The sequence below is a fragment of the Pezoporus occidentalis genome, unplaced genomic scaffold (assembly GCF_034315485.1).
Source record: "Pezoporus occidentalis ecotype Australia unplaced genomic scaffold, CSIRO_AGI_Poc_V1 ctg39, whole genome shotgun sequence".
Lineage (NCBI taxonomy): Eukaryota > Metazoa > Chordata > Aves > Psittaciformes > Psittacidae > Pezoporus > Pezoporus occidentalis.
Window position 1 is genome coordinate 8,508,354 of NW_026915713.1, and position 24,554 is coordinate 8,532,907.

General features: G+C 38.5%; 1 protein-coding gene and 1 long non-coding RNA gene across 4 annotated transcripts in view; one reads left to right on the forward strand and one right to left on the reverse strand.

The window, feature by feature from the left end:
• REV3L (REV3 like, DNA directed polymerase zeta catalytic subunit) overlaps nucleotides 1-24,554 on the forward strand; it is a 122,464-nt gene that overhangs the window by 94,562 nt on the left and 3,348 nt on the right. For 2 of the 3 annotated variants that reach the window (XM_062632505.1, XM_062632507.1), the window contains 13 exons: nucleotides 3,973-4,088; nucleotides 9,010-9,128; nucleotides 9,770-9,888; nucleotides 10,786-10,927; nucleotides 13,834-14,078; nucleotides 15,099-15,207; nucleotides 16,079-16,285; nucleotides 16,954-17,063; nucleotides 18,140-18,254; nucleotides 20,413-20,550; nucleotides 21,414-21,604; nucleotides 22,471-22,717; nucleotides 24,063-24,272. In XM_062632505.1, coding sequence (XP_062488489.1) covers nucleotides 3,973-4,088; nucleotides 9,010-9,128; nucleotides 9,770-9,888; nucleotides 10,786-10,927; nucleotides 13,834-14,078; nucleotides 15,099-15,207; nucleotides 16,079-16,285; nucleotides 16,954-17,063; nucleotides 18,140-18,254; nucleotides 20,413-20,550; nucleotides 21,414-21,604; nucleotides 22,471-22,717; nucleotides 24,063-24,272 — 2,068 coding nt within the window. Of the gene's footprint in view, nucleotides 1-3,972; nucleotides 4,089-9,009; nucleotides 9,129-9,769; nucleotides 9,889-10,785; nucleotides 10,928-11,309; nucleotides 12,514-13,833; nucleotides 14,079-15,098; nucleotides 15,208-16,078; nucleotides 16,286-16,953; nucleotides 17,064-18,139; nucleotides 18,255-20,412; nucleotides 20,551-21,413; nucleotides 21,605-22,470; nucleotides 22,718-24,062; nucleotides 24,273-24,554 lie in introns of those variants that run through there. The other variant, XM_062632506.1, reaches the window with a different exon arrangement.
• Nucleotides 22,764-24,068, reverse strand: LOC134170789 (uncharacterized). Its single transcript, XR_009967372.1, has 2 exons — nucleotides 23,143-24,068; nucleotides 22,764-23,005 (listed from the first exon to the last, which is right to left on the reverse strand). It is a non-coding gene; the product is annotated as an uncharacterized LOC134170789 (long non-coding RNA).

Consider the following 24,554-nt stretch of genomic DNA (forward strand, 5'->3'; position numbering starts at 1 on the left):
AAGAACAGCAGCGCCTCATGTTAGGTGCAAGAAATCTGATAGGTCTGTTAAATTTACCGCATAAGGTAGACCTTATGCATACAGGAGTTTGGGGTCCCAAGTTTTGCTCAGTAGAAGGGAGTTCTACTTGAGTTTGATCTTGCTTTTTTTTTTCCTTCTAAGATAATTCAGAGATACTCAACCAAAAATTATTTTGATTGTAAAGTTAAGGAAATACCTAAGTATCCATACTTTGTTAATACTGGTTATAATCCTTCGTGCATATACATTGTGAATGTATACAGATAGACATGCAAAATACTGCAGTAAGTCACACATATATTTATCTGAGCCACTCAATTGCTGGAAGTGTGTTTATCATTTTTCATCATTTCAGGAGGACACGACTTGGATCCAAGTTTTAAATAAGGGTAATTGAAACTAGGGTTTGAATTCACCATTTACTAGCTACTCTACCTTGATTTTCCATGTTGGTTACTTTGTATGAGAGTTGTCTGACTGAAAGGACAAGGGGTAACGGGTTGAAACTTAGTCAGGGGAAGTTTAGATTGGATATAAGGAGGAAGTTCTTTACTGTAAGGGTAGTGAGGCACTGGAATGGGTTGCCCAGGGAAGTTTTGAATGCTTCATCCCTGGCGCTGTTCAAGGCCAGGTTGGGGTGGTTTAGTGCGAGGTGTCCCTGCCCATGGCAGGGGGGTTAGAACTTGATGATCTTAAGGTCCTTTCCAACCCTAACTATCCTGTGATTCTATTACTCTACAAAAGTTAGACATCTATTTTTAATTGTCATGTATGCTATACAAGAAGAATAGAATCTTATTCTGCAGGTGGTGGCTTATAATTTTAAGTAATAGATCACCCAGAGGCCATTTTTCTTCAATGACAATAAGGAGACCAGCTTAGAAAACTTACGATGCCAAAATCAGTAGAAATGAGACCCTTTCCTTAATGCATGTGTAGTGTCTTATTGGGAAGGAAGACCAGAGTAAGTAAGGCACTGTAAAGTGATACCCTGTGACTCAGTAATGTGCCATTATGGGCAATCCCTAATGGCCTGCACAAGCAAGAATGAGTTCAAAACTAGCGTGCTGATTTTTCTCAATGTTTTGAGTGATAAGCTTTCAAATCTTCATGTGACTTTGCATAGAAGTATGTTAAAATATTGAACTAAGATACAATTTATTTCTATAAGAAAATTCATGTATCTGAAAACATCATAAGCCAAAGTGGGTTTATGTCTTGTCCTATAAAACATCTTCCCATTTGAAGGATGCAGTTCTTGAGATAGTATGCAGATTGTTTACCGAGGTCATTTTATGCATTAGCTTACAAAGAGAATAGTAAGATTAACTCAAGAATTGATGAAATGTATTCATACAAATGGGGGGATTTGCAGTAGTAATGTAATAGCCCACTAAAATCTGGTTAAGTAGGAAGCGAGGCAGTTTATATACTACTTGAACAAGGACAGACCCAAAGTAACTGTCCTTAATCACAGGTGGTAGCTACTTCATACAGTTACAGCAAATTACTGCTTCAAACAGTACACTTGTTTCTGTTCAGAAAAGGCTTAAAAGAGCAAGCAAATTCCTGGCATAATGAATACTGGCTTATGTGCCACATAAGCAGTTCTTCAAGTTTCTCATTCACATTTGCATTTATCATGGAACCCATCTGTATAATGTCTTGCCCTGTGTAAAATCTACAAGTATTTTCCATTTTGAATTACATTAAATTGAGTTACATTTTCAAATCTGAACATAAATGACTATTTCCTTCATTTTAAATAATCAGTAGTGTTTTGCAATATGCTAGGACCATGAAAGTTTAGCTGCAAGAATTAATGTGAAAATATGTTAATTTTTCTAACATTTATTCTACGACTGGTCTGCCTACAAAAGGCATTGTATAATGCCTCTTTATTTCAAAGCTTAGATGAAGCTGTTCGTAATTTTGGAGCCTCAGTTGGCAATCGTTGAATGTTGTGCGAGCAGCAAGTGGTCATAACTCTTTTTGATGCTGATTCTGGTGCTGGAAGGAACTGCAGGCTAGCGTCATTTCGTTTGTCCATAAATTGTTCCAAGTAGCTTTGGGTTTGTACCACTGGTACAACAGGATTCCAAAATGAGTTTACTACTTCCATTCCTGATGATCATTTCCTGTCTCCAAAAACAAAGAATTGTTCATTTGACATTAATAGCAGATGGCAAAATACCAACCAAATGCAAAGTAATAGTTCTTTTACTTTCTCTAGAATGCTAGAAATCAAGAGATTACTTTAGAATCTTCTGCTTTAGCCAAAAAATTTATAAACCCATTCCTTAAAAGGTACGAATAGGTGGTAAAAGGGATTTTTGAAACTTCTGCTGACTGGTACAAAAGCCCAAATGGTAATAAAGAGGACAGCCGTGCTGATTAAGAAGATTCAAGTACTTTTCTGTTTATTTTCAATTAAAAGTTAGTGTCCATGGCAGAAGTATGGAGAAGCTCTTTCCTGGAGCTATTTTCAGAGTGGTTAGTTACTTCCAAGTGAGTTGTCATCTGCATTTGGACACACATGCAAGGAGAACACTGTCATGATGAAGTCTGAAGCTTCATTTGTAATGTCTGTGATACAACTCTGATTTAAGATTCAGGAAAAGTTATTCTCCTATATCCGACAGGCAGGAAGTGTTGGCATCTTTTGATGCCTTTAATAATGCAAAAAGTACAGAGATCCTGTTCATAAGCCAAGGCCCCTGCCTATTTCCATAAACCAAGGTCTACAAGCCTGCATCCTCTTGTGGATCTGGCATAAACTGTGGTACAGGACCCTCAGCCTGTTATCCTGTCCTCTACCTCTTGGCAGCTGCCCTTTTGTCATTCTGTTGTATTGAATGCTGCCTGCCTGCTGGAACTAAAAATCCCTTGACTGAGCTGCACTGAAAGAAGCATCTATTATTCCCAGTGAAGCTTCTTTTCTTTTTTACTATAAAAATAACAGCTATCTGGTGCTACTTTGTCCAGCCTCGTTCTGCCCAGCCCAAGAAAATCATTCTTGGGCTCTTCAGCAAGTGACCAGATCATGACTTCTGATGTTAATAGTGCCTACTCAACAGGTAGGCGATACAGGCTCTTCCGAACCAAGTCCCACCCATGCTTTGACTTTGAGGCCAGCTTGACTGTCCTTCTGCCTAGTCAGCTCTTCTCAGTGGAAGATGGGCAGTGACTGTCAGAAGACAATTCCAGCTTTTCTTTCTGCAGCACCTAAGCCAGTCAGATTTTCCACCTGGCATGAAATACAACATAAAATGAGTTTTTCTTGTGTATCTTGCAGAAAGAAGGTTAAGTTAAAGGAAGAAGTATTTAAATAGAACTGGTAGATAGAGTTGCTTTTCTCTACCTTTCAGTTTTGGCAGCTCTCACTTAACTGTGGCTTGTAACTTTCCCAGTAGTCACCATTTAAGACCAGAAGCCTCCTCTGATTACTGTAAGCTACGCTGCAGTGTGTGTGAGACATTGTTACCAGGCTACTTGAATGTTTTGCAGATAATTAATTCTACTCTATTTCATAAAGGAAAATAGTACAACAGTGTTTGAAGACTGGACTATTGTTTCATTGCATCTGTCTTATGCTGGTAGCTATGTTTCAGTTTATGCTTGATACAGACCGATTCCATCCATAAAACCTGATGTGACCTAATTTTGTTCTTTAGAAATAGAAGCTAAATAAGAAAAATAAGAGAAATACGTTTTAAAAAATCCAATTAAAATATTCCTTCTGAAAATTTTTTAGTTGAATTTTATTGAATATCCTAAAAGATTGTTTTAAATATGATCTCTTAGTCTAGATGCTGCTTTCATAGAAATCCATTGTGGCTGCTTCTTTTCTTAAACTCAACATGATTAGAATGAAATCCTGTTATACACTGTTCATGGAAGGTATTTTCTTAAATAATATGAAACTCATTTTCCTTTCCTCCCCCTCTCTAGATATGACCCAGACATTTTGTTAGGCTATGAAGTCCAGATGCATTCCTGGGGTTATCTCTTTCAGAGGGCTGCTGCATTAAATGTTGATTTATGCCGGATGATTTCTCGTGTGCCAGGTAAGTTACTGTATAGGGGTTCAGTTCTAATCTATGAATAAATTAAAAAAATAGATGCAGAGTATTTCTTCAGATGGACTGGTTTGGTTTTTTTTAATACCAATGAGATTCTGGTTTTCAGTGTGTTCTGAATTTTTAAATTCCTTGTGTATTCCACTTCAGGGTATGTCATGTATCCATGAACCTAAACTCATTTTCAGTAGTTTCATGTGTTAAGTTTTTGATTCTTGGAGGTTTTCTGCTACCAAACCTTCTCTTGCTTCTTCTTGATTTCAATTATATACATCATTCAGGGTACCTACCATGATCATTATTTGACATCTGTGTAGTTGGGATATGAGGACATAAAGATGCTCCTGAGCAGCAGTCATCCTGGTTAGCCTGTAATAAAATTCTTACTTTAAATAGCCAGTCTTGTACTGTGGGCAAATTTTACTGGCCCAAGTACTGATGCTTTCCTCCAACATTCAGAAAAAGACCTGTTTGGGCTCTTCTTGAAAACCTGGGGAAAGGTTAGTGTGTACACTCAATCATTCAATAGAAGCTATCATTCTCCAATCCTAACCATTCTATGATTCTGAAGAATGCAGTTAGTGAGCAGCTAAATCAATGTGTTGCACCTGAGAAGACTCAGGATGACCTTTATAGAATTAAAAACTTTCAAAAATTTGTTGTAGCTCTTTGCAGTCATCAGGAAGATGTGGATGAGAGAGATTTTAAATTGATTTTAAAAATCAAAACAATTGGAAAAGCCACTTCTGTCAGGGCTCTTGAAAAAGATCTATGCAGAAACTAAATAGCCATGAAATAAGAAGTGCTTTCCTGTGATTTTCCTATTAAAAACTTGATCCCTGCTACTCGGTAATGATTGAAAAAGCAGATTAAATGCTAGGAATTATGGAGCAAGGAAAATATACAACAGTGATTGTAAACGTAAAAATCTGTAGTGTGCTTGCACCTTAAATACTGCTGATCTAGTCTCTTCATAACCTTTTCCCTATGAAAATGAGTATAGGAGAACTGGCAAAGAAGAGGGGGGTGATCCAGATGTGTCTAGTAATTTAGTAAGTAAGGATTCCAGAAGAGATGTAACTGGATGAGGAAGGTAAAAGCCTATGAAATCTTGAGTGACAAAAAGAGAAATATGGGTTGATTGTTCGTGGTCTTTTCCAATGCAAGAACCAGAAACCATCAACATCAACTGAAGCTAGCAATGGCAGCTACAGTATAGGAATTGATTTTTCCTTGGCACAAGATAGTGCAAATGCTTAAAATGTATGTTGCTTTAAGAAGAGAGAAATTTTTCCAAGAAAAATCCATTGGGAACTACTATACATGTGAAAATAATGCCTGGAAGCTGCAATTGTTAGAAGTAGCAATAGCTGCTTTCCCTTTTCTTGAAGCATCTGCTTTTAGGTACTTCATAGAACATGATACTGAGCTAATTGCATCTTATGCTTTCCCAGCATAGCAATAGCATCTTTTACTTTGGCTTCCTGTGTGCCTGGCCAGGAGAACATGATGTTTTAGAAGACCTGTGTTCACACACTCCTTCCTTGAGGTTCAAATATTTATGCACTCTTTTGATGTCTTCAAAATCTTTTGATGCTTTTGATACCTGTGACCTGTTTAGAAAAGGTCTGAGTTAGAGAGACCTCCCAGGGACAAGAAAATATGAGGACAAATCTGCATCTTCTGTTTAAAGCTGTTGGTGAATTTTTAGATATTTAATATATGAAAACAGGAACACATGGTTATCAAAGGTCACAAGTTTCCTTCAACACAAAGGTCTCAAATTTGTTCTTCAGGAATAATAACTGATTGCATGAACCTTGTTATTAAATTCCCCATGATGGCTCAAATTGAGATGATAGGCTGGTTGCAGCAATAATGCCTCTGGGTACAGTATTCCGAGGTTGAAGGATGCTCAGAAAAACTTTGGACCCCTTACACTTCAAGGTTTGCAATATCTTTGTAAGAGGAATAATAAGTGTTGCAGTCAAAGGTTTCTTAAACCTCCAAAGATCACAAAGGTTTACTGCTCTACTGTAGAAGTATGGCTGAACAATCTCTTTTCAGTTTGGGACAGGTAACTAATGTGCTTCTGCTTTTGTTCTCAAAGGCTGAGTCACAGCTCTTGTCTTGCAGAACAGCTGTGTCTGCACTGTAGTTGATGCAGAATCAACTGGTACATCAGCAAAGCTCTCTGTTGTACCCATCCTCATGACACAAGCTGTTGTTCAAGTTACTGAAATTGGGGTACACATAAAGAGTTCCTCAGAGAAGAAAGGTTACTTCTCTGGGAACTGTATGGTTCTTAATGGTGATGTCCTTATGTATTTCACAGTTGGGCTTCCTCCCCTACACTGTGAAGTCCCACAAAACACGGGTTCAGTTCTTGTGAAAGAAACCAGGGCTGTAGCCCTTAACTTCTTTGGACATAAATTTAAATCGGGCGTGCAGAACATAGGTGTGATCTCCACAGCACTGATATTCATAGTACAGATACTTGTTTACTGGGTGGTAGATGCACACCCAGAAATGGAATACTCTTAAAATGCTTCTAAGAACTAGTGTTGTTGTAAGGTAAGTAATTACTCTTTTTTGACTGAACAGCAGGAGAAAGATAAGGAAATGCTCACACTGATGAGGTCCTACCAGAGATGTGATACCATAAGTATATAGGCTTGCATGCATGACCATAAATGTACAAATGTTTTGTGTTGCTTTGTGGCCTCTTTGTCCATGGTTTTGACCCCATTTGTGTTCCTCTTGCTTTTCCAACCCATGTGCTTCATATTTCCCTTCCTTCACATGCTGTATTTTCAGAACAGGAAGTGCTCCTTCAAGTAGTATGCTCCTCTTTGCTCCTATTGAAATAAAGATGGAAGGTACTTTTCCTTCCTTTTCCCATGATTTCAACTTAACAAAAAGAAAGCTGGACTTCTCTCTGGTTCTGCTTTATTGGCTGGCTGCTGCTGCCTCTGCCATTTGTATTCATAAGTCATTAGGACACGCCACATGAGAAGTGTGTACTGTACCTGTGTGTAGTGGCATTTTTTGTGTGTGGCCTCTTGTTCCCTCCTTCGCATCACGGCTCAAAAGTTAGGGAGTGGGTAACAGGATGAGAGGAGATTTCTTTCTATTTCATCTCATGGACTTGAAAGATAGGGAGAATGTCCAGTTCTCCTTCTTAACAGCTGTTTTCAAAGAGGCTCCTGCTGTTCTGGTGGTAATTCCCCACAGCAGCTGCAGAGCACTACAGGCTTTTGTAATTTTGCAGTGCTCGTCACATGCAGAGTCCCTTGCTCATCAGGGCAGAGGGTCTCTCTTGTGACCGCATTAATACTTTGTTACCTGTCTTTACCAGCAAGACATAAGCGAACTTAAGAAACATAGGGAACCTCCTGAACAAGTCAAGAGAACAGGGATGACACTGCAGAAAGTAGAACTGATAGTTTCTGTTTCCAATTAAAAAGAATTTGAGGAGGGGAAAAAAAATTTAAGTTCCTCACTTTCACAGGACATCTAGCATGTGGAAATGGAGAAAAGCAGAAGAAAAAATGTTGCTGCTTGTGGGGCTTTTTGTCCATCCAAACATGAAAACAGATTGTTACTTTTCCTTCTTGAAAATCTGAAACAATAAGGAGGCTAAAAACATGGCATGCATTTTGATAAACTGTACGAAAGGTTTGCTAGATTTTGTCAAGGCTCTGTGATTTATTGGTTGGGTCAGTAAATGAAAAATAGGTTTCCTTAACTATATTTGAAATAGCAACATATGAAATTAGTCTGAATTATACTGTTTGGCAGTAGTTCTGCAGAATTTCAGGCAATTTTTACTTCTGTCTTCAAGGGTAAATGTGTTTTGTGGCTGTCTGAGGAACTAATCACTCAGTTCTGATCATTATTGCAAAGCACTGTATATCCAAACGTCTATACACTCTGTCCAAAATGTTCTGCTCTTTATTAGTAGGGTACTATACAGGAATATCTGATACATGAGTAGTAGCAGCGCACAAAACCAACAGCTGAAAAATGGTATGCCTTTAGAATTGTGGGAAAACTGCCTCAAAGTGCTTTCTCTTTCATTGAACAAGTAAGAAGGAACGAGACTGGAACATCAAATAATACAGTGTTTCCATATTGAATTTTAACCTGTGTTGTACCTTTTAAAAAACATCTGTGTAAACTCAGGAAAGAATACTAAAACTGTAGCCTTAGGATGACTGAAAAAAGAAGACAGTTTCAAGAAACATATACCAAAAATGCTGTCTTCTCTTATGTTGTAGTATTTCAAAGCATGAGAAAACTCAAGGACAGCAAAAGAGGGTATCTTTCCTGTAATGTTGTCACCACTGTCTTACAGAAAGACTCAGAGTGCTACTTCTGCCTACGCATTTGTTCCTACTTCTTCTCTCACCGTTTGTGCTATCCAGCACTTGGGTCTGCCAGCTCCCACTGCAGTAGGCTTGCTTTTACTGTATGAAAGGGGATGAGTTTTCTCTCCCATGTTCTGTGTAAGATTCCAAGTAAAGCTCTGAGTTATAAACTCCATAGGGCAGAAATCACTTTTTTTTTTTTTTTAAATGTTGCACACTAGCGCACGTTCACCTGGCTCTCAAGTGACATTCAGCATTGCTTAACCAATATTTGCTATGGAGGATATATTGCCATGGGCACTATTCCAGTAAAACTGAAATAAGAATTATCTTCAGAGGGATGTGCAAGAGCAGAAAAAACTGGTGGAGTTTTATTTAGAGATCATGTAGAAGACTGGTAAATAAATAACCTTGTGCAATCAGTAACAGTCTTTAATAATTTGTATTTTTCTAGAGAGCTCAGACAGGAAGAGGGACAGCTTGATCTGGTCTTGACCTCTTATAACTTGTCTAAATATATTTGCTTTTAATGTCTTTAGATGACAAGAAGGAGAACAGGTTTGCGGCTGAGCTGGATGAATATGGATCAGATACAATGAGTGAAATAAATATAGTTGGGCGAATTATCTTAAATATTTGGAGAGTGATGAGAAATGAGGTAATGCTTTTAAAAGGTTAATGTAATTGACTTACTGGGGGGGTTAATTCCTGTAGATGTTGTTGAAAATTTCATGTAACTAAGGTAATTTTTGTTCTTTATTTGTATACCTTTTCAAATGGAGGAGTCTGCCACTTTGTGAAAGTGGATTTTTGCATTTTGCTAAAATGTAAAATGCTGAAGCCCTTAATCTTTCAGTAGTGTTTCCTAATGATATTTCTTTTCACTTCTTCATAGGTATTGAGAATAACTTACCTGTTTTAGCAATTTGTCTAGTATGGGACTTTTAGTAAATTAATTACTTGAACTTACGTTAAGCTGTCAGACTTATTCACTGTTTTGCTGTTTATGACTTTACATTTAATACTTAAATAGTTCAGTCTTTACAAATTGTGTTCTGACCAAATTCACGTTTGGTCTTTGTGATCTTCTTAATTCCACATATACTTTTCCAATTTATGAGAGATATTCTTTCCTGACTTGTAAAAAGTTAGGGACTTCAAACTATAAATGTTCACCTTTGTAAGAAAGAATTCTAATAAAAAGTTGATAAATGCAGTTGCTACAGTTCTTAAGAAGCAGAGATTTCTTCAACTGTGAAAGACCTCATGCATGTTAACAGGTCCTCTGTATCCTTCTAGGTGAATCTAATGAATTACACTTTTGAAAATGTGGGCTTTCATGTTCTTCATCAGCGTTTTCCTTTATTTACTTTCCGAGTTCTGTCTGATTGGTTTGATAATAAGGCAGATGTCTACAGGTAATGACCTATTAATCCATTTTGTTTGTTATTTTTAAGGCCATATTCTTAACATTGGATAGGTACAATCTAAAGTCAGCACAGGAAGAAATAATCAATTTAGCTCAGGTACTAGAATGGTCTATATGCAGCAACATGAGCTTATTTGCTCTGCTATTCTGCTGTGTAGTTATACCCTCAGTATTTCATCACTGTATTTTTCCATTTAAAGTACACAAAGCCAAAACATTTTCAATTGTAGTTTCAATGTATCTGAAGAGAGGTACTATTTTGAAGTTCTGTAAGGTCTTTATTTTGTATATACTGTTAATCAGAAGGACTTCCTATGACATGTATCTCACTGGGCTTCACTCTTCTTGGAGTCTTCATTTGGTATTGTGTGATATGAACAATTCATAAAACTTGAGTACTGATCTGAACATCATTTGTGACATACATTTAATTTCTGTAAAAGTTAAGTATTCTTTAGCTAGGTGGAAAATTGGTTTAGAGCTGAAATTACAAATGTGTGTTCAACTAAGATAGGTATTCTTAATACAGAAGGATGTTTCCACAAAAGTCCACTCAGTTAAAAAAACATGTAAACAGATGGAGAGAAATGCAAATTTATTTCTTTATATTTGTTTAAGTAATCCTTTAGGGTACTAAGGAAAACAGGATATAGCATGTCATTGAGATATGCTTTAACAGTAGTTTGCTGTAACTCATTCTGTGTCTATCTTTAGATAAGTGTAAGTGTATGCTTATGTGCGCCACATTTTTGGAAGAGCCATTGGAAAATGTCCCAGGGGAAATTCTATTTGCTGGTTTGTAGCAAGTTATCATAAAAACATGTCTTTCTTATTAGAAAGAGCAGCACTTTCGTGATGGTTTATAATGAGGCATTCATTTTCACAGGTGGAAAATGGTCGATCATTATGTTAGCCGGGTCCATGGGAATCTCCAGTTGTTAAATAAACTGGATTTGATTGACAGAACTAGTGAAATGGCGAGACTTTTTGGCATTCAGTTCTTGCACGTCTTAACAAGAGGCTCCCAGGTATGATTTAGTTTTCCGTATACTTCACAAACACAAAATAGTCTTCACAAAATGTTTTAGTTTCTTTGGCAGCTTTTCAGTCAGTATACGTACATTCATAAGGTCACAGAAGGCTGTTTTGCATAATGTGAAATTGAAACATAAAGGCAGTTCAAAACCAGTAGTAATGGATTGAATAGTTTTGTCTCGGAGATTAGAAATAAAATAGAATGCCCCAAATGTAATCATGCCAGTGGGTCTCTTCTGCTGACTTGGGGAGTGCTACGTTTTCCCTTTGACTTGGTATTTTTCACACTTGGATGAGTTTGCAAATGAATACTTTTTAAAACATTAAGAAATATAATTGAGCATGTTTTAGAAAGATGAGATTATTTTCTTCCAGGGCAGACAAAACTGCATTGAATATGTTCTAAGTGACATTTCCTGTGAAGCAGACCTCTGAGTGAGATTTGATGGTAAGACAAGAAGGGCTCTGGCTTTATTAAGTAAATGTGTCATGCAAGATGTGTGTGGTCCTGTTATTTTGATACTAGCATCAGAGGGAAAGGAAGCAGGACAGAGTGAGATTCACACAGCTCTTTCTCTGAGACCCTCAACAGTCTCCAGTAACACCAGAAGCTTTCCTTGCCCAGGTTCTGAGTGACTAGAGTAACTAGACTGGTTTTCATGGCTTCACATGAGCCCTGCAAGAGACACAAGTACTCTCACTCAGGTGTGTCTGTTCTGTTGTTGTCTTCTTTCATACCATAATTCTTCTTTCCTACCATCTGCTTTCTATTTGAACACACAGGTAGCTGAGTTGATCAGGACTGATTATTTTGTCAACTTCTGAGGACAAAAAGAAAACTTAAAAACTAATGTCCTAACAGGATCAGCATCATCTTAAGCCAGGCAGAAATGGGAGTGTCTGAGGCTGCAGATCCTTAACAATTCAACCCAAATTAAAGAATTTTTCCACCTTTTTTCCTTTGACTGCAACAGCCTCTGTCATCTCTTGACCCAGTGCAGGTTCTTGTTGGTCTTGCTGGTACTGGCCCTATATTCAGCAGCAGAACCATGGTGGCATTCACTGGATATTTGCCAGTTTAGCTCCATGGTCTGCTTTCCCTTGTTACCAGAACAGTAGTGCTCTTGGAGTAAGGAAAAAGAAATGCACAGTTAGGGCCAGTGATGGTAGGACTGGCTTGCTGCCAGCGTAGATATGCTTAAACTGTCATCATTGCAGCCCACAAAGACTGTTCTGCCTGTCATTTTCTCAAATGGCTGTGAGTGGGAGTGAGCAGCAGAAACATGCTGCATTTTCTGTCCTGACTGTTCTTTTTTCTTTCCTTCTGTGCACGTATGTTTTGTTTCAATTGAAACTTTATAAATCACAGAGACGGCAGTGGCAACAATTCCCTGTCACCTCAAATAATTGGGTTTTTTTCACTCAGAAGAATCATTACATTTTATGAAATACTCCTTTTCTCCTTAGAGGAAAAAGATGTTACAATGGAATAGTACTAAGAACAGATTTCAGATATTTTAAGTTATTTTCCATATTTTAGTGCATCTCACAAAGTTTTATAAGACCTTTTTTTTAAAGGTGGGTTTTTTTTTTTTAATTTTATTTTATTAAGCTATCTTGAATATATTCCATAGTAGACTAAACAAGTGAATGGAGGTGGTCATAGGCATACAGATTATTAGTCAGGTGACTGAAGAACTTGGTGAAAACCCAAAACCACCCAAACTAGCTCTTGCCAGATCTAGTTCCTGACCACCTCATCACATATCTGAGTTGATCCCTGGACACAAATCAATGTGCAATTAGTACAAGGCGGCAGCAGCAGCATATGCTGCTGCAAAAGTATGCTTTCAAACCCCAACCAGTTTGTAAGGGGTCAGAATCTTGTTAAAGCTGTTGGTTCTGTAAGTTCGTTTAAAACATCAATTATACCTAACCTATTCAGTACAATGGTTGAATATGTACTGCGTCAGGCAGAGGGCTTTTGAATAGTAACTTAATTGTTTATAAAGCACAGGATTTTAGGATTACATCGGTTTATTCTTTGATATTTGGGGTTTTTTTTCCATCCTTTGCAACCCTTGTATGTAATTTTCAGGTATTTTGGTTTTTATTGTCAGTGAGCAGAGTGAATACCTGGTTATTAGTGCTTTTAAAGCCTTACTAACACCCTGAATAATACGTAAATAGGGCTGTGTTTTTCTCATGTTGCTGCCTCCACATGTGACATTTTGTGATGTCTTGAACAAGTTGAAAGTTCAGAAACTCTTTGTTGCTTTACGCTTCCTGTACTATGTGTGGCAACATCAGAGAGAAAGCACACTACCCAGTGCAAAGCAGCACACTTTTGAAACAGGCTGACTTAGAGTCTTCCATTGGTTCTTGTGCTGACAAGTATATCCTAGTTACTTCTCAAGGTCAAAAGGTTGGAGGCACAATTATCAACTTACACAGCTCACATGTCATTTCTCTGTTCTCCCAAATGTTGGAATGAAATTGCTGAGGAGATTCCTATGGAAAATGCTTGTCAACCGTGTATTTGTTTTCTTCAGTGTTGTGCAGGTCTAAAAAACTACAGTTTAGCAAACGCTCATTCACTGACTGTAGCATGGCCCTCACTATATTGTTCCAGCATGTTGAATGTTTATTTTTTCCATAGATAAAATCGGAGGTACTTGATTGTTAATGATTAGGGCTAAATGATAAAAGAACACATGGAAAAGTTCTACTATAAGTGACAGAAAATAGCCATACTCTTGCTTTTAATGTATATTTCGGAAAGCTAGCTGTCTGTGCTTTAAATTTGGGAAATGTAAGTGCATATTTACACAGTTTTAATACACTCATGTTTGTTCTGCATTTTTTAAATTGTAATGATTATATCCATACTGTTTTGCAGTATCGTGTGGAGTCTATGATGCTGCGTGTTGCAAAGCCAATGAATTATATTCCTGTGACACCCAGTGTCCAGCAGCGAGCTCAAATGAAAGCCCTGCAATGTGTTCCCTTAATAATGGAGCCAGAATCCCGCTTCTACAGCAATGCTGTTCTTGTATTAGATTTTCAGTCTTTATATCCTTCCATTGTAATAGCATACAACTACTGCTTTTCAACCTGCCTGGGACACGTTGAAAACTTAGGAAAGTAAGTTGTTATTCTTTTCTCACTATATTTCTCACTAAAGTCTCTATTTGGTTCCATAGAGACTTTATCACCTTTTCTAAGGTACTGAGAACCCTCGGTTGTCACTGGAAACAGTGGGCATGTATCAACAGCACTGTTTTCTGTTACACAATAGAGATGATAAACATCCTCTGTGTATATGTGTGCTTTTGTGTGTACACACTCAGACATACACATGTACACATCGATACGTATTTTTAATTAAATACAGAATTAGACTCTGTCCTGTTAAAAAAAAATACCTGTGCATGTGTATATACCTGCTCCTTTATTGTGGTGGTACTGGTTTTTAATATTGGTTCAGAGTAAGTTAAAATGTTAGGTAAATCCACTACCTATTTTCAAAACTGGGCCGCTACTAATCCGCTGTATGTTAATAAATTGTTGTTCTCTTCTAACAGTTGTAGTTCACACTGGTCTTAACTATTCAAAATGAAAAGATACAATGAGTTATTCTGTGTAGCATCTCTTACTGAGCTTAACAGTAATTCTCTTCATTGGAAAAAAATCTCATTGCTCATTATAATTACCTCTCTTCCAAATAACAATATTTGGAAGCATGGGAAGCTGCATGCGATGACTGCGAGGTGTCACCATGAGGTTTTCAAGTTTCTGATTTGGAAATTCTGAATTTGTAAGAAGAAAATACATGGAATGTGTCGCTTGGTAAACATGCAGGGTTTCCATAGGGGATTATGGTATGAATGCATGCCTCAACTAGTACAGCATTTGGGAATAGTGCATTAATGCAGAACAGAATTGGTAAATTACATGTGTGGAATTGAGCCATTTATTACTACTTCATTCCTAGAGCCTTTTGCATGTAGCTATGAAATTTTAAAGTATGTTTGTTTATACCTGATATTATAATCGCGATTCTGTCCTTGCATTATCAGCATTTTAGTGTGAGTTGATGCATTTGCTTGATCAGGCTTTAAATGAATGAATTGTATTCATATTTAGTTTTTTTCTCTTTATTAGATATGATGCATTCAAATTTGGCTGTACATCTCTCAGAGTACCTCCTGACTTACTTTACCAGATTAGGCATGATATCACAGTGTCACCCAGTGGAGTAGCTTTTGTCAAGGTAATTCTATTACTGCACCGTGACAGACATTTTCACTTCCTTTTGGCTGACTAGCTTAAGATCGAAATGATACTGTAGTTTATATTTTGCTGCATTAAGAGCAGACAGAAGGGGGGAGGTTCAGCCTCCCATTTCCCAGTGTTTCTTGATATTTGTCAGAGTGCTTAGTTTCTGGCAGCACAGGAAATAAAATGTCATCTTTGTGCTTTCATTTATACTGAAGGCTTATTTCATCTATAATTAAACTGTACTTCACTTGTGCAGTTTGGGGATCAAACAGTAATTATGTGTGTGTAACACTTCATTCTTCTCCTGCTGCATAGCAGAATACTTTCCTAGGAAAAGACTCATGGCTCAGGAGATGAAACTCCCTTGACTGGCTTCTGTTGTTCACATTTTATGTTATATGTACTGCTGGCTGATTTGTAACGAATTAATAAGTATGGCCTGGAGCTCTTACAAGTAGCCAGTCAGCAGCATACATATATGTAATGTAAACCAGAAACTTTCAGTAAAGAATATTTGCAGATTTTTAAAATACAGTATTCCGTTAGTGTTTAACATCTTGAGAATCAACAGTTTGATACTGAAGTCCCATTTTAGTTAATAAAGTTATCTAAACAGTGCATTAGCAGGGCTGATGAAAACAAAGAACAAAAAGCTATTCACCTTGCCTTTTAAGGGCTTTGCCTGTGCTCTAGATTGCTTGTATTATCTGTGGGAAGAGCCAAACCGTTGGTGCCTAGGGCATCTTCCTAATTCATTTGTCTTCTTAACAGTGATTGTCTAACAGTTCAGAGTTTCGCTTTTACTCCTAACTGTTTAGGTTTGGCTTTTTAACATAATTTTTCCTTTGTTCCCTTTATGGCAGCCTTCAGTAAGAAAGGGTGTGCTGCCAAGAATGCTAGAAGAAATCTTGAAGACTAGGATAATGGTGAAACAGTCAATGAAGTCTTACAAGCATGACAAGGCTATAACTCGAATGCTTGAAGCTCGTCAGCTGGGCCTTAAACTTATAGCTAATGTTACATTTGGTTATACTGCTGCTAATTTTTCTGGAAGGATGCCGTGCACCGAGGTAAGGGTTGCAGATACAAATGCAGAAAAACTCTGAAAAAGACACTGTTCATAAAGTACAGTCAGACATCGCAGTATTATGATTTGAAATTTATTTAAACTAAATACCTTCTTAAAAGCTGCTTTTATTTGTAGCACTGAAAATCAGCCACTTGGGATTTATTTGTGATCCTTAAAAAAAGCCCTAAAAACCAACTAATATTTCTTCTTCCCATAAAAGAACATTTGGAGTTGGCATTTCTGTAGAACTCTTTCCAGAGGTAGATGGGATTACAGTTCTAATAGTGGAAATAAATAAAATAAAACATTGTAGCTCTTTCATAATTTTCATAAAAGGAGGGATCAGCAGAATCCAAAAACTAGAGAAAATGATCTGAAGTGATCTTGTCTTGCTCCTTACATTTCCAATAAGCCTAAAGAAGTTTAAACCAAATATTCCTTTCTTTTAGTTCTTTGTAATTTTTGATCATTGTTGCTGTAATTCTTGCTATTTTGGGGTAACATAAGCAACCTTTTTATTTATTATATGCATTTAAACCATGAAATAAAATATAGATTGTTTCAATATAATACATTTCATAAACAGATCAAGCAAGTTTAGACTGTGTTTACCAGGAGCTAGTATTTGGTTTAGCAGTAAAGATTTCCAATGGATCTTCAACTTTGCAGGTTGGGGATAGCATTGTCCACAAAGCCAGAGAAACATTGGAGCGTGCTATAAAACTGGTGAACGATACCAAAAAATGGGGTGCTCATGTTGTGTATGGCGACACTGACAGGTAATCAATGGTCTGTTTCTTGCAGTGCTTTAAAATCATAGTAGTTCTTCGTAGATATATTTTTCTTTTGTCTCAAATAGGGGAATTTATGATACTGAAAAGAGTGTGTGGACCCTTTTTTGGATGTTGCTTACTGCCTTGCTTGGATATGCAAACTAAAATAATGTTTATTTTCCTGGAGTTTCTTTTAGGACTTCTAGAAAGAACTTTGAGGGTTTCCTTCCTTTTGAAAATCATGAACAGAAAAAGGGGAGGAAATCTTATTTTTTCAGCTGTGAATTAATGTGTCTTATTTATCAAATGAGTATTTTTGTGCCTGTTGCTGCTGCCACTTTTATTTTGGAAAACAGTATTCATAATATTGTAGGCTTTGCATGTTGATATTTAGAGGAAGGCACTATTTTAAGCTTCAAAAGTGGATACAATTCAGAAGCAGCCACCAGAGCATGCAAAGATATGATTAGGCTGCCTGAAATACATCATATGAATAGCTCTCCTTTCCCAGTCAGTCTTTCATCTGAATATTCGCCATGCTCTGGGCATATCCATCTCTGGGACTAGGCTTGGATAATTTTTCAGCCATAGGAAACAAAGCTTCTCTGGTTGTCTACCCTTAATACCTTGATTGCTGTAATAACTTCACAACTCTGATTTCAGCCAGATTTGATGAAAGACTTGAAATTTCAAAGATACTGAATTCATAGTAACTTCATGAAAAAAAGGGATTAAGAAAAAAAATGTTGGAGAAGGGAAGTAAAATTCTCTTGCTGCCCATAGTGAGGGAAAAAACGATGTACCAGAGCTCTTTACAGTTCTCCCCTGGGAACTCAGGTTTTGCAGAGCACAGGAGCAGTCACGTTCCCTGCCTCAGCAGAGACACAGCATTTGTTGTGTCTTTGATACTTCTAATCTCTTTCAGAATGCTGAAGTTTCTCATGGTTTTGGCTTTTCTATGTAGGAAGGGACCAGAATTGATAACAACATCCCTGCCTTGCCACCAGGAAACTATAGTTTATAAATTTTGAGAGCTATATGGAATAGATTTGTGCTTATTTCCTATGTTTGATTTCTTGTAGCATGTTTGTACTCTTGAAAGGAGCCACAAAGGAGCAGTCTTTTAAGATTGGTCAAGAAATTGCTGAAGCTGTAACAGCAACAAACCCCAAACCTGTTAAACTGAAGTTTGAAAAGGTAAAATGAAAATATTTTGCATCAAGTGTGTTGAGTGAAAACATTGTTATCTTAAAAAGTGAAGAGAGGAGATTTTTCTGGACACTAATGTAGCACAAGGATATGCAGCAGTCGTGTGCTGTACTGTTTCTGCAAGTACATTGCAAGCTCCTTGTCAGAATGCTGCAGCCATGAGCAACAATAAATATTCTTGTGTTGCCATCAGGATCCCTGATGGCCTGTTGCACTTGGCAGCACCAGGCAATCTGAAATTCATCTCTCATCAATATTTAGAAATCACAGAATCACAGAATGGTTTGGGTTGGAAGAGACCTTAAAGCTCATCCAGTTCCAACCCCCCTGCCATGGGCAAGGACACCTTCCACTAGACCACGTTGCTCAAAGCCCTGTCCAATGAACAATTCCAGGAATGGGTCAGCCACAGCTTCTCTGGGGAACCTGTGCCAGTGCCTCACCACCCTTACAGTGAAGAATTTCTTCCTAATATCTAATCTAAATCAACCCTGTCAGTTTAAAGCCATTCTCCCTTGTCCTATCCCTCCCTGCCATTATAAAAGGTCCCTCGCCAGATTTCTCGTAGGCCTGTTTTAGGTACCGGAAGGCCGCTATAAGGTCCCCCCAGAGCCTTCTCAGGCTGAGAAAGTTGCAGTTGTTCAGCCTGGTCTTCCTAACAGAGGTGCTCCAGCCCTCTAATCATCTTCATGGCACTCCTCTGAACTTGCCTCAGCAGGTCCATGTCCTTCTTGTCTTTGCAGACCAGGATATGGTTGGCTTTGTGGGCTGCAAGTGCATAATGTCTCCCTCAGTTTTGTATTACATACAATCAAAGCAATGTATGCAATTTGGTAGAGGAGATGTACATCATCCCTTGAAGCGATTCCAGTGCATTAATTACAAGCCTTATATTTAGTCTTCAGCCAGATTTAGCACACTTCAGGATATGTCCATGTGAAACATATGCAGATAAAATGAAAATTCATAAAACTCCATTCAGTAAGCTTTCAGAAGTATTAATGACAATAAGCATTTTATAGAAGAACATGGCTATGTTATACTAATTTTGGTGGAAGTTTATAATGGAAAGTCATTAGCAATCAGTTCAGGTGCTCTAGATACTTACATGTACATACACAACTCAACAGGTTGAGTCAGAATTTGTAAGCAAATTGCCATTTTCCACTGAAAATACAGCAGATAAATATTAGCAAGAAGGTCAGGATACGTATGGAAGGCACAGCAGCATTTCCTCAGTGACCAATATACACGGACCCTTCCAATGTGAGGCGATCTGTGTCATTAAGCTGAAGGAGGAATTGGCCAGAAAAAGAATATTAGGTGCAAAGATATACTTGAGAAGATGGCCAAGTGCTTCACTTCAAGTGCTCTTATTCACCTGTGGGTCAAAGTACTGAGTTCTGTCCTAGTGTGGCTTCCTAGCACAGGAAAAGGAAAATGCCTTGAAGCTGGAGCACTGTTCAAGAAGTGGAGCACCTGTGTGCAGGACCTTCTTCAGCTTGAGGCAGTCTAAACTGGCTGCTCCTCCCTCTTCCAGGAGAGTCAGGAAGATGTGGTGTTACACTGTGTGTAAACCTGGGAATATTGTTCTCCGTTGTTTCTTTTAAAACTGGTCGAGGAATACTGACACAATCAAGAATGAAATAAGAGGTTGGATAAAACAAAATAGATCATGACCCTAAAAATCCATTCATGAGGAAACCATTCTGCAAGCATAAGCATTTCATAAACATGCTTTCCTCAGATCAGGATACTGACTGGTTCTAGGTTCATGACCTCATAATTAGATGAGGTTTGAAAATAGAAAGTTCAAAGCCACTACTTTAGCTGGGGAAGTTTCCTTCTCCGATGTTTAAAATGAAATTACTCTCTTTTTACGAAGGAGAGATAATATGGTTACATCAAAAATGCTGACAGGTGCAATCCAGAAAAGTAAGGGTACTCGAAACAAGTTATACTGTGTGTTGCTTTTCATCTGAGCTTCAGGTTGCTTAGCCTTTGCAGCTAGATGAAGTGATTGAAGAATCGGACACCACTGAATCCCAACTTCCTCATCTGTTCCTTTAACAGTCTCTTGATCTAGAGCCACCTTAATACTCCCAACACATGCTGGATTGGGCTATCTTTTGTTTTAACATTCCAGGTCTACTTGCCATGTGTCTTGCAAACTAAAAAGAGGTACGTGGGTTACATGTATGAAACACTGGACCAGAAGGACCCAGTATTTGACGCAAAAGGCATAGAGACAGTCCGAAGGGACTCCTGTCCTGCTGTTTCCAAGGTAAAATACTCACACATCTCTTCCTGAAAGTAATTAGAGGATTCTATTATTGCTTTGCGTGTTCATCCTTTCTCAGAGGTCCTAGTCCTTGTGAGCTGTCTGAGACTTCATCTGCTTTTCTGGTATGAGCCATTTGAAAGACAAATTGAAGATCTTGCACAGCATTACAAGGAATTGCACATTCCATCTTTATTGTCTATCAGCCCCTAAAATCCCCATAAGAAGCCCTCAGCCCCATGTAAGTTCTCTAGGAGACCATTCTTGATCAAGTTCACTTTAACTGGAAGTATTACTCCAAGATGAGCGGGGCACACTGATGTGTCTGCTAAGCAGCTCACATAAATCTAGTTTAGCTAAGAACTGATTTAAAATAAACTTCATTACCTGTTTATTTGAAGCTGTGTATTGGGGGCTTAAAAAGAAAAGGCTTTTGTTCCTAATCAGAACAAATTTATGCCAGTAAAAATGGTAGCCACTTAGGAGGATTTATTTCAGTTTTTAATCCAAGTTCTTTTTGTTTGCTGATGTGGTCAGAAAGTCATGGTAGAATATTTTAGATGATGGAAAAAAAAACCATCTCTCATACTCTGGAAAGCCTCTGTAATTGTTGAACAGTCTTAGTGCCAGAGTATGGATAATGTCATGAAAGACGTGTCAAACTGAGGAAAAAGTTGTCCAGTAATGTTTATGAATGTTTTTCCATGGAAGGGAATGTAACCTGTTGTCATATTAACATTCTAGTTCACAACTGATACTTTTTCTAAGCATTGTGTCAGTATCTCCATATAGCTTACTTATTTGGAATTCATTATCTTTTAGTTAAGCATATGAGGTTTTCTCACTTTTTTCCTTTGGTTGTAAAGATACTTGAGCGTTCTATCAAGCTGCTATTTGAAACACGAGATATAAGTCAGATCAAACAGTATGTTCAGAATCAGTGCATGAAGTTACTGGAAGGAAAAGCCAGCATACAAGACTTCATCTTTGCAAAAGAGTACAGAGGGAGCTCAGCTTACAGACCTGGATCCTGTGTACCAGCCCTGGAAATCACCAGGTAAGGAGATTAAGTGCTAGTCGTAGGTATTTTTTATCTTGACCTTTGTACTGCCAGGTTACAGGTAGCAGTGGGGTGTCTCCTTCAGATATTGTTGCAGCAGTTGGCTGTGACTTTCTTCTACATGTGAAGAGAGATCAGCATCAGATAGTGCTAGAGAGCCATTTTATAGTCCTTGAAAGAGCCACGCACATAAAAGAGTAAAGCCTCTTGTCAAGATTCTGCAGCGGTGTGTTCACTGCTGGTACTTAAGCTTTGGGTTTTGTCCAAGGGCTTGATTCTCCAAGGATGCCCATCACTCACAGATAGCAGATGTGTTAAAAACTGTAACAGTGACATCTCTCAGTGCTGCTAGATACATCACAAGGCTGTAAAAAGTACCTTACTAAAAGTTAGTATTTCATACTGTTGATACTGTTTATCGATAATTGATAAGGTGAGCTGGCACATTTTGCACCTTGATTAATACAAAAGGTCTTTAAGTTAAGCTGTGCTTTTTGAATACAATAACATTCAAGTCCTGGACTGATACCTACTTCATATTGAATTGTTCTTTTCTTTCTGCGTACTTGAGCTCCTTTTAGTACCCTGGCTGCTCTTCATTAAAATACTTCTTTAAGGAAGAGGTAGCTGGAAAGCAACCTGCATGCAAACCCAAGTGACCTGAAACAGAAGACATCTTTAGGGCTCATGTTCCAAGTTTTAAAATTCGGGTCTGTTCATGGGTCTGTATCCTGTGCTTCATAATAGGCACTAACTTCAGTCTCATGGAGAGGTACTGATATAATCAGATGGGGAAGTTTACAAACAAAGGAAGTAACTAAGAATTTGTCCCTGGATGCATTATAATGGCTATTTTTAAACAGGAGAATGCTTGCTTATGACCGTCGCTCGGAACCACGAGTTGGGGAGCGAGTGCCCTATGTCATCGTGTACGGCATGCCCGGCCTGCCCCTGATCCAGCTGGTGAGGCGGCCCATTGAAGTCCTGCAGGATCCCAACCTGAGGCTGAACGCTACCTACTATATCACCAAACAAATTCTGCCACCACTGGCAAGGATCTTCTCACTTATTGGCATAGACGTCTTCAGCTGGTACCATGAGCTGCCACGGGTAAGTGTTCGGAAACAGATTACAAATGCAACACATCTATAGTGTGTTTGGTTTCATTGTGACTTTTAATGGAATGAGCTTTATATGAAGCAACAACAAAAGTTATTTTACAGGGCAGCGTTTGATGCCCAGACATGCAGACCTGGTTCTTAGATCCCACTTACTAAATCAGTTTTTTTGGCCAGCCCAGAGTTAACCACAGTGTCAGCACCTACTTTCCAATAGTTTAAGAGTATTTTGCCATAACCATATATTTTTTTAGCAGTACTAGCATATGCATCTGTTTGGCTATGCCACGTTTGAAATCTCACTATAGTAGATGTTGGTGCTCCTGTTTTTCCAAGATTTTCTGAAGATCTTTCTTTTTTATAGAAAAGGTGGTAATGCCCCAGCAGCAGGAACACTTCTTTCAAAAACTGTATCACCAGAAACTCTAAACTATTTCCAGAAGTGAGTTTCCTAAAAGTTAAAGAAATCTCTGAGATGAAGAAGGAGATGTATTAGCTGGATTTTAGTCTGTGATTCCCCTGACAAAAACAGGTGGTGAAAGACGGTATCTGTGTAGTTTGGTGACTCTGCTTAGTGTAGACTTCAGCAGCATAGAAGTACCTCATGTTCTCCACTGCACGCTTTTAATATAGCCTTGGTGGAGTTCAGTTCTGCTTCTCTACCTTTCCAGTGGCACTGCAACACTCACCTTAAGTATCTCCAACAAGCTGCTCTGAAATAGCAAAAAAAGCCCTGATTTTCTGCAAGGCCAGAGAGCACCGAGCAGAGGTTGTGTTTGAAGCAGTGAGTGCAGGATAGCACAAAGCACAAGTCATGCAGCACTAGGAGTGAGTGCAGAGAACAAACTTCCCTGGGTGAGGGGGCAGCAGTGGAGCTTCGTCTGGAAAAATCAGAGCATGGGCTCTGTGGCAGCTCTGTGACCAGGACTACACTGGCACAGAAACTCGATGGAGGCAGTATCCAGAAGGCAGCCACTGCTGCTGCAGCCAGGAACACCTTTGGATGTGAAGCAGATCAACACCTATGAAGGAGCTCTGCAAGAGGCAGAGTTTAAGATGAGATCAGGAGTTTAGCATGTGACTGAGGATTTCCTTGGTTACTCTGTCTTTTTTGGTGAGATTCTCTGTGAAATAGGTGTGGGTGGGTTCTACCCTGTGTAGGGCAATGCTGTGCTCTTTGGTGATGAGATCCATGTTCATAATTTGTGTCTGAAGCCATGCCCTGCAGGTTGTGTTGCACTTCCATACTCCTTTCAAAAAAATGAGGCTGTGTAACACAGGAATAAGGTGAGCTGTTCTCTTTAAAGTTCATTACCTCTTAATTTTATTTTTCTAAGATTCAGAAAGCTGCTACAGCTGCCCACAGCGAGCTGGAAGGACGCAAAGGCACAATCTCCCAGTATTTCACGACCTTACACTGTCCCGTGTGCGATGAACTGACCCAGTATGGGATCTGTAATAAATGCAGAAGCCAGCCACAGCATGTGGCAGTGATTCTCAACCAAGAAATCCGAGAGCTGGAGCGTAAGCAGGAACAGCTGGTCAAGGTACGCTTAAAGCACTGTCAGATGTCTGTCAGCCAAAGACGGGCTGAAATTTCAAAGCAGCCTGTTACTGAGTGCCCCCAGCCAAAATGGGAAGCACAGTCTAGGTGCTAAACGTGTTGCAGCTTGTTTGCTTTTTCCCATTGCTGTTGAAGGCAGTGTAGCAGCTGTTCCTCTCCTTAGCTTTGCATAAAACTGAAGGCAAAAGGGGGGTGAGATCAGGAAAAAAAATGCTTTTCTTCTTTATCTTACATGGTTTAGAATCATAGAATCATAGAATAGTTT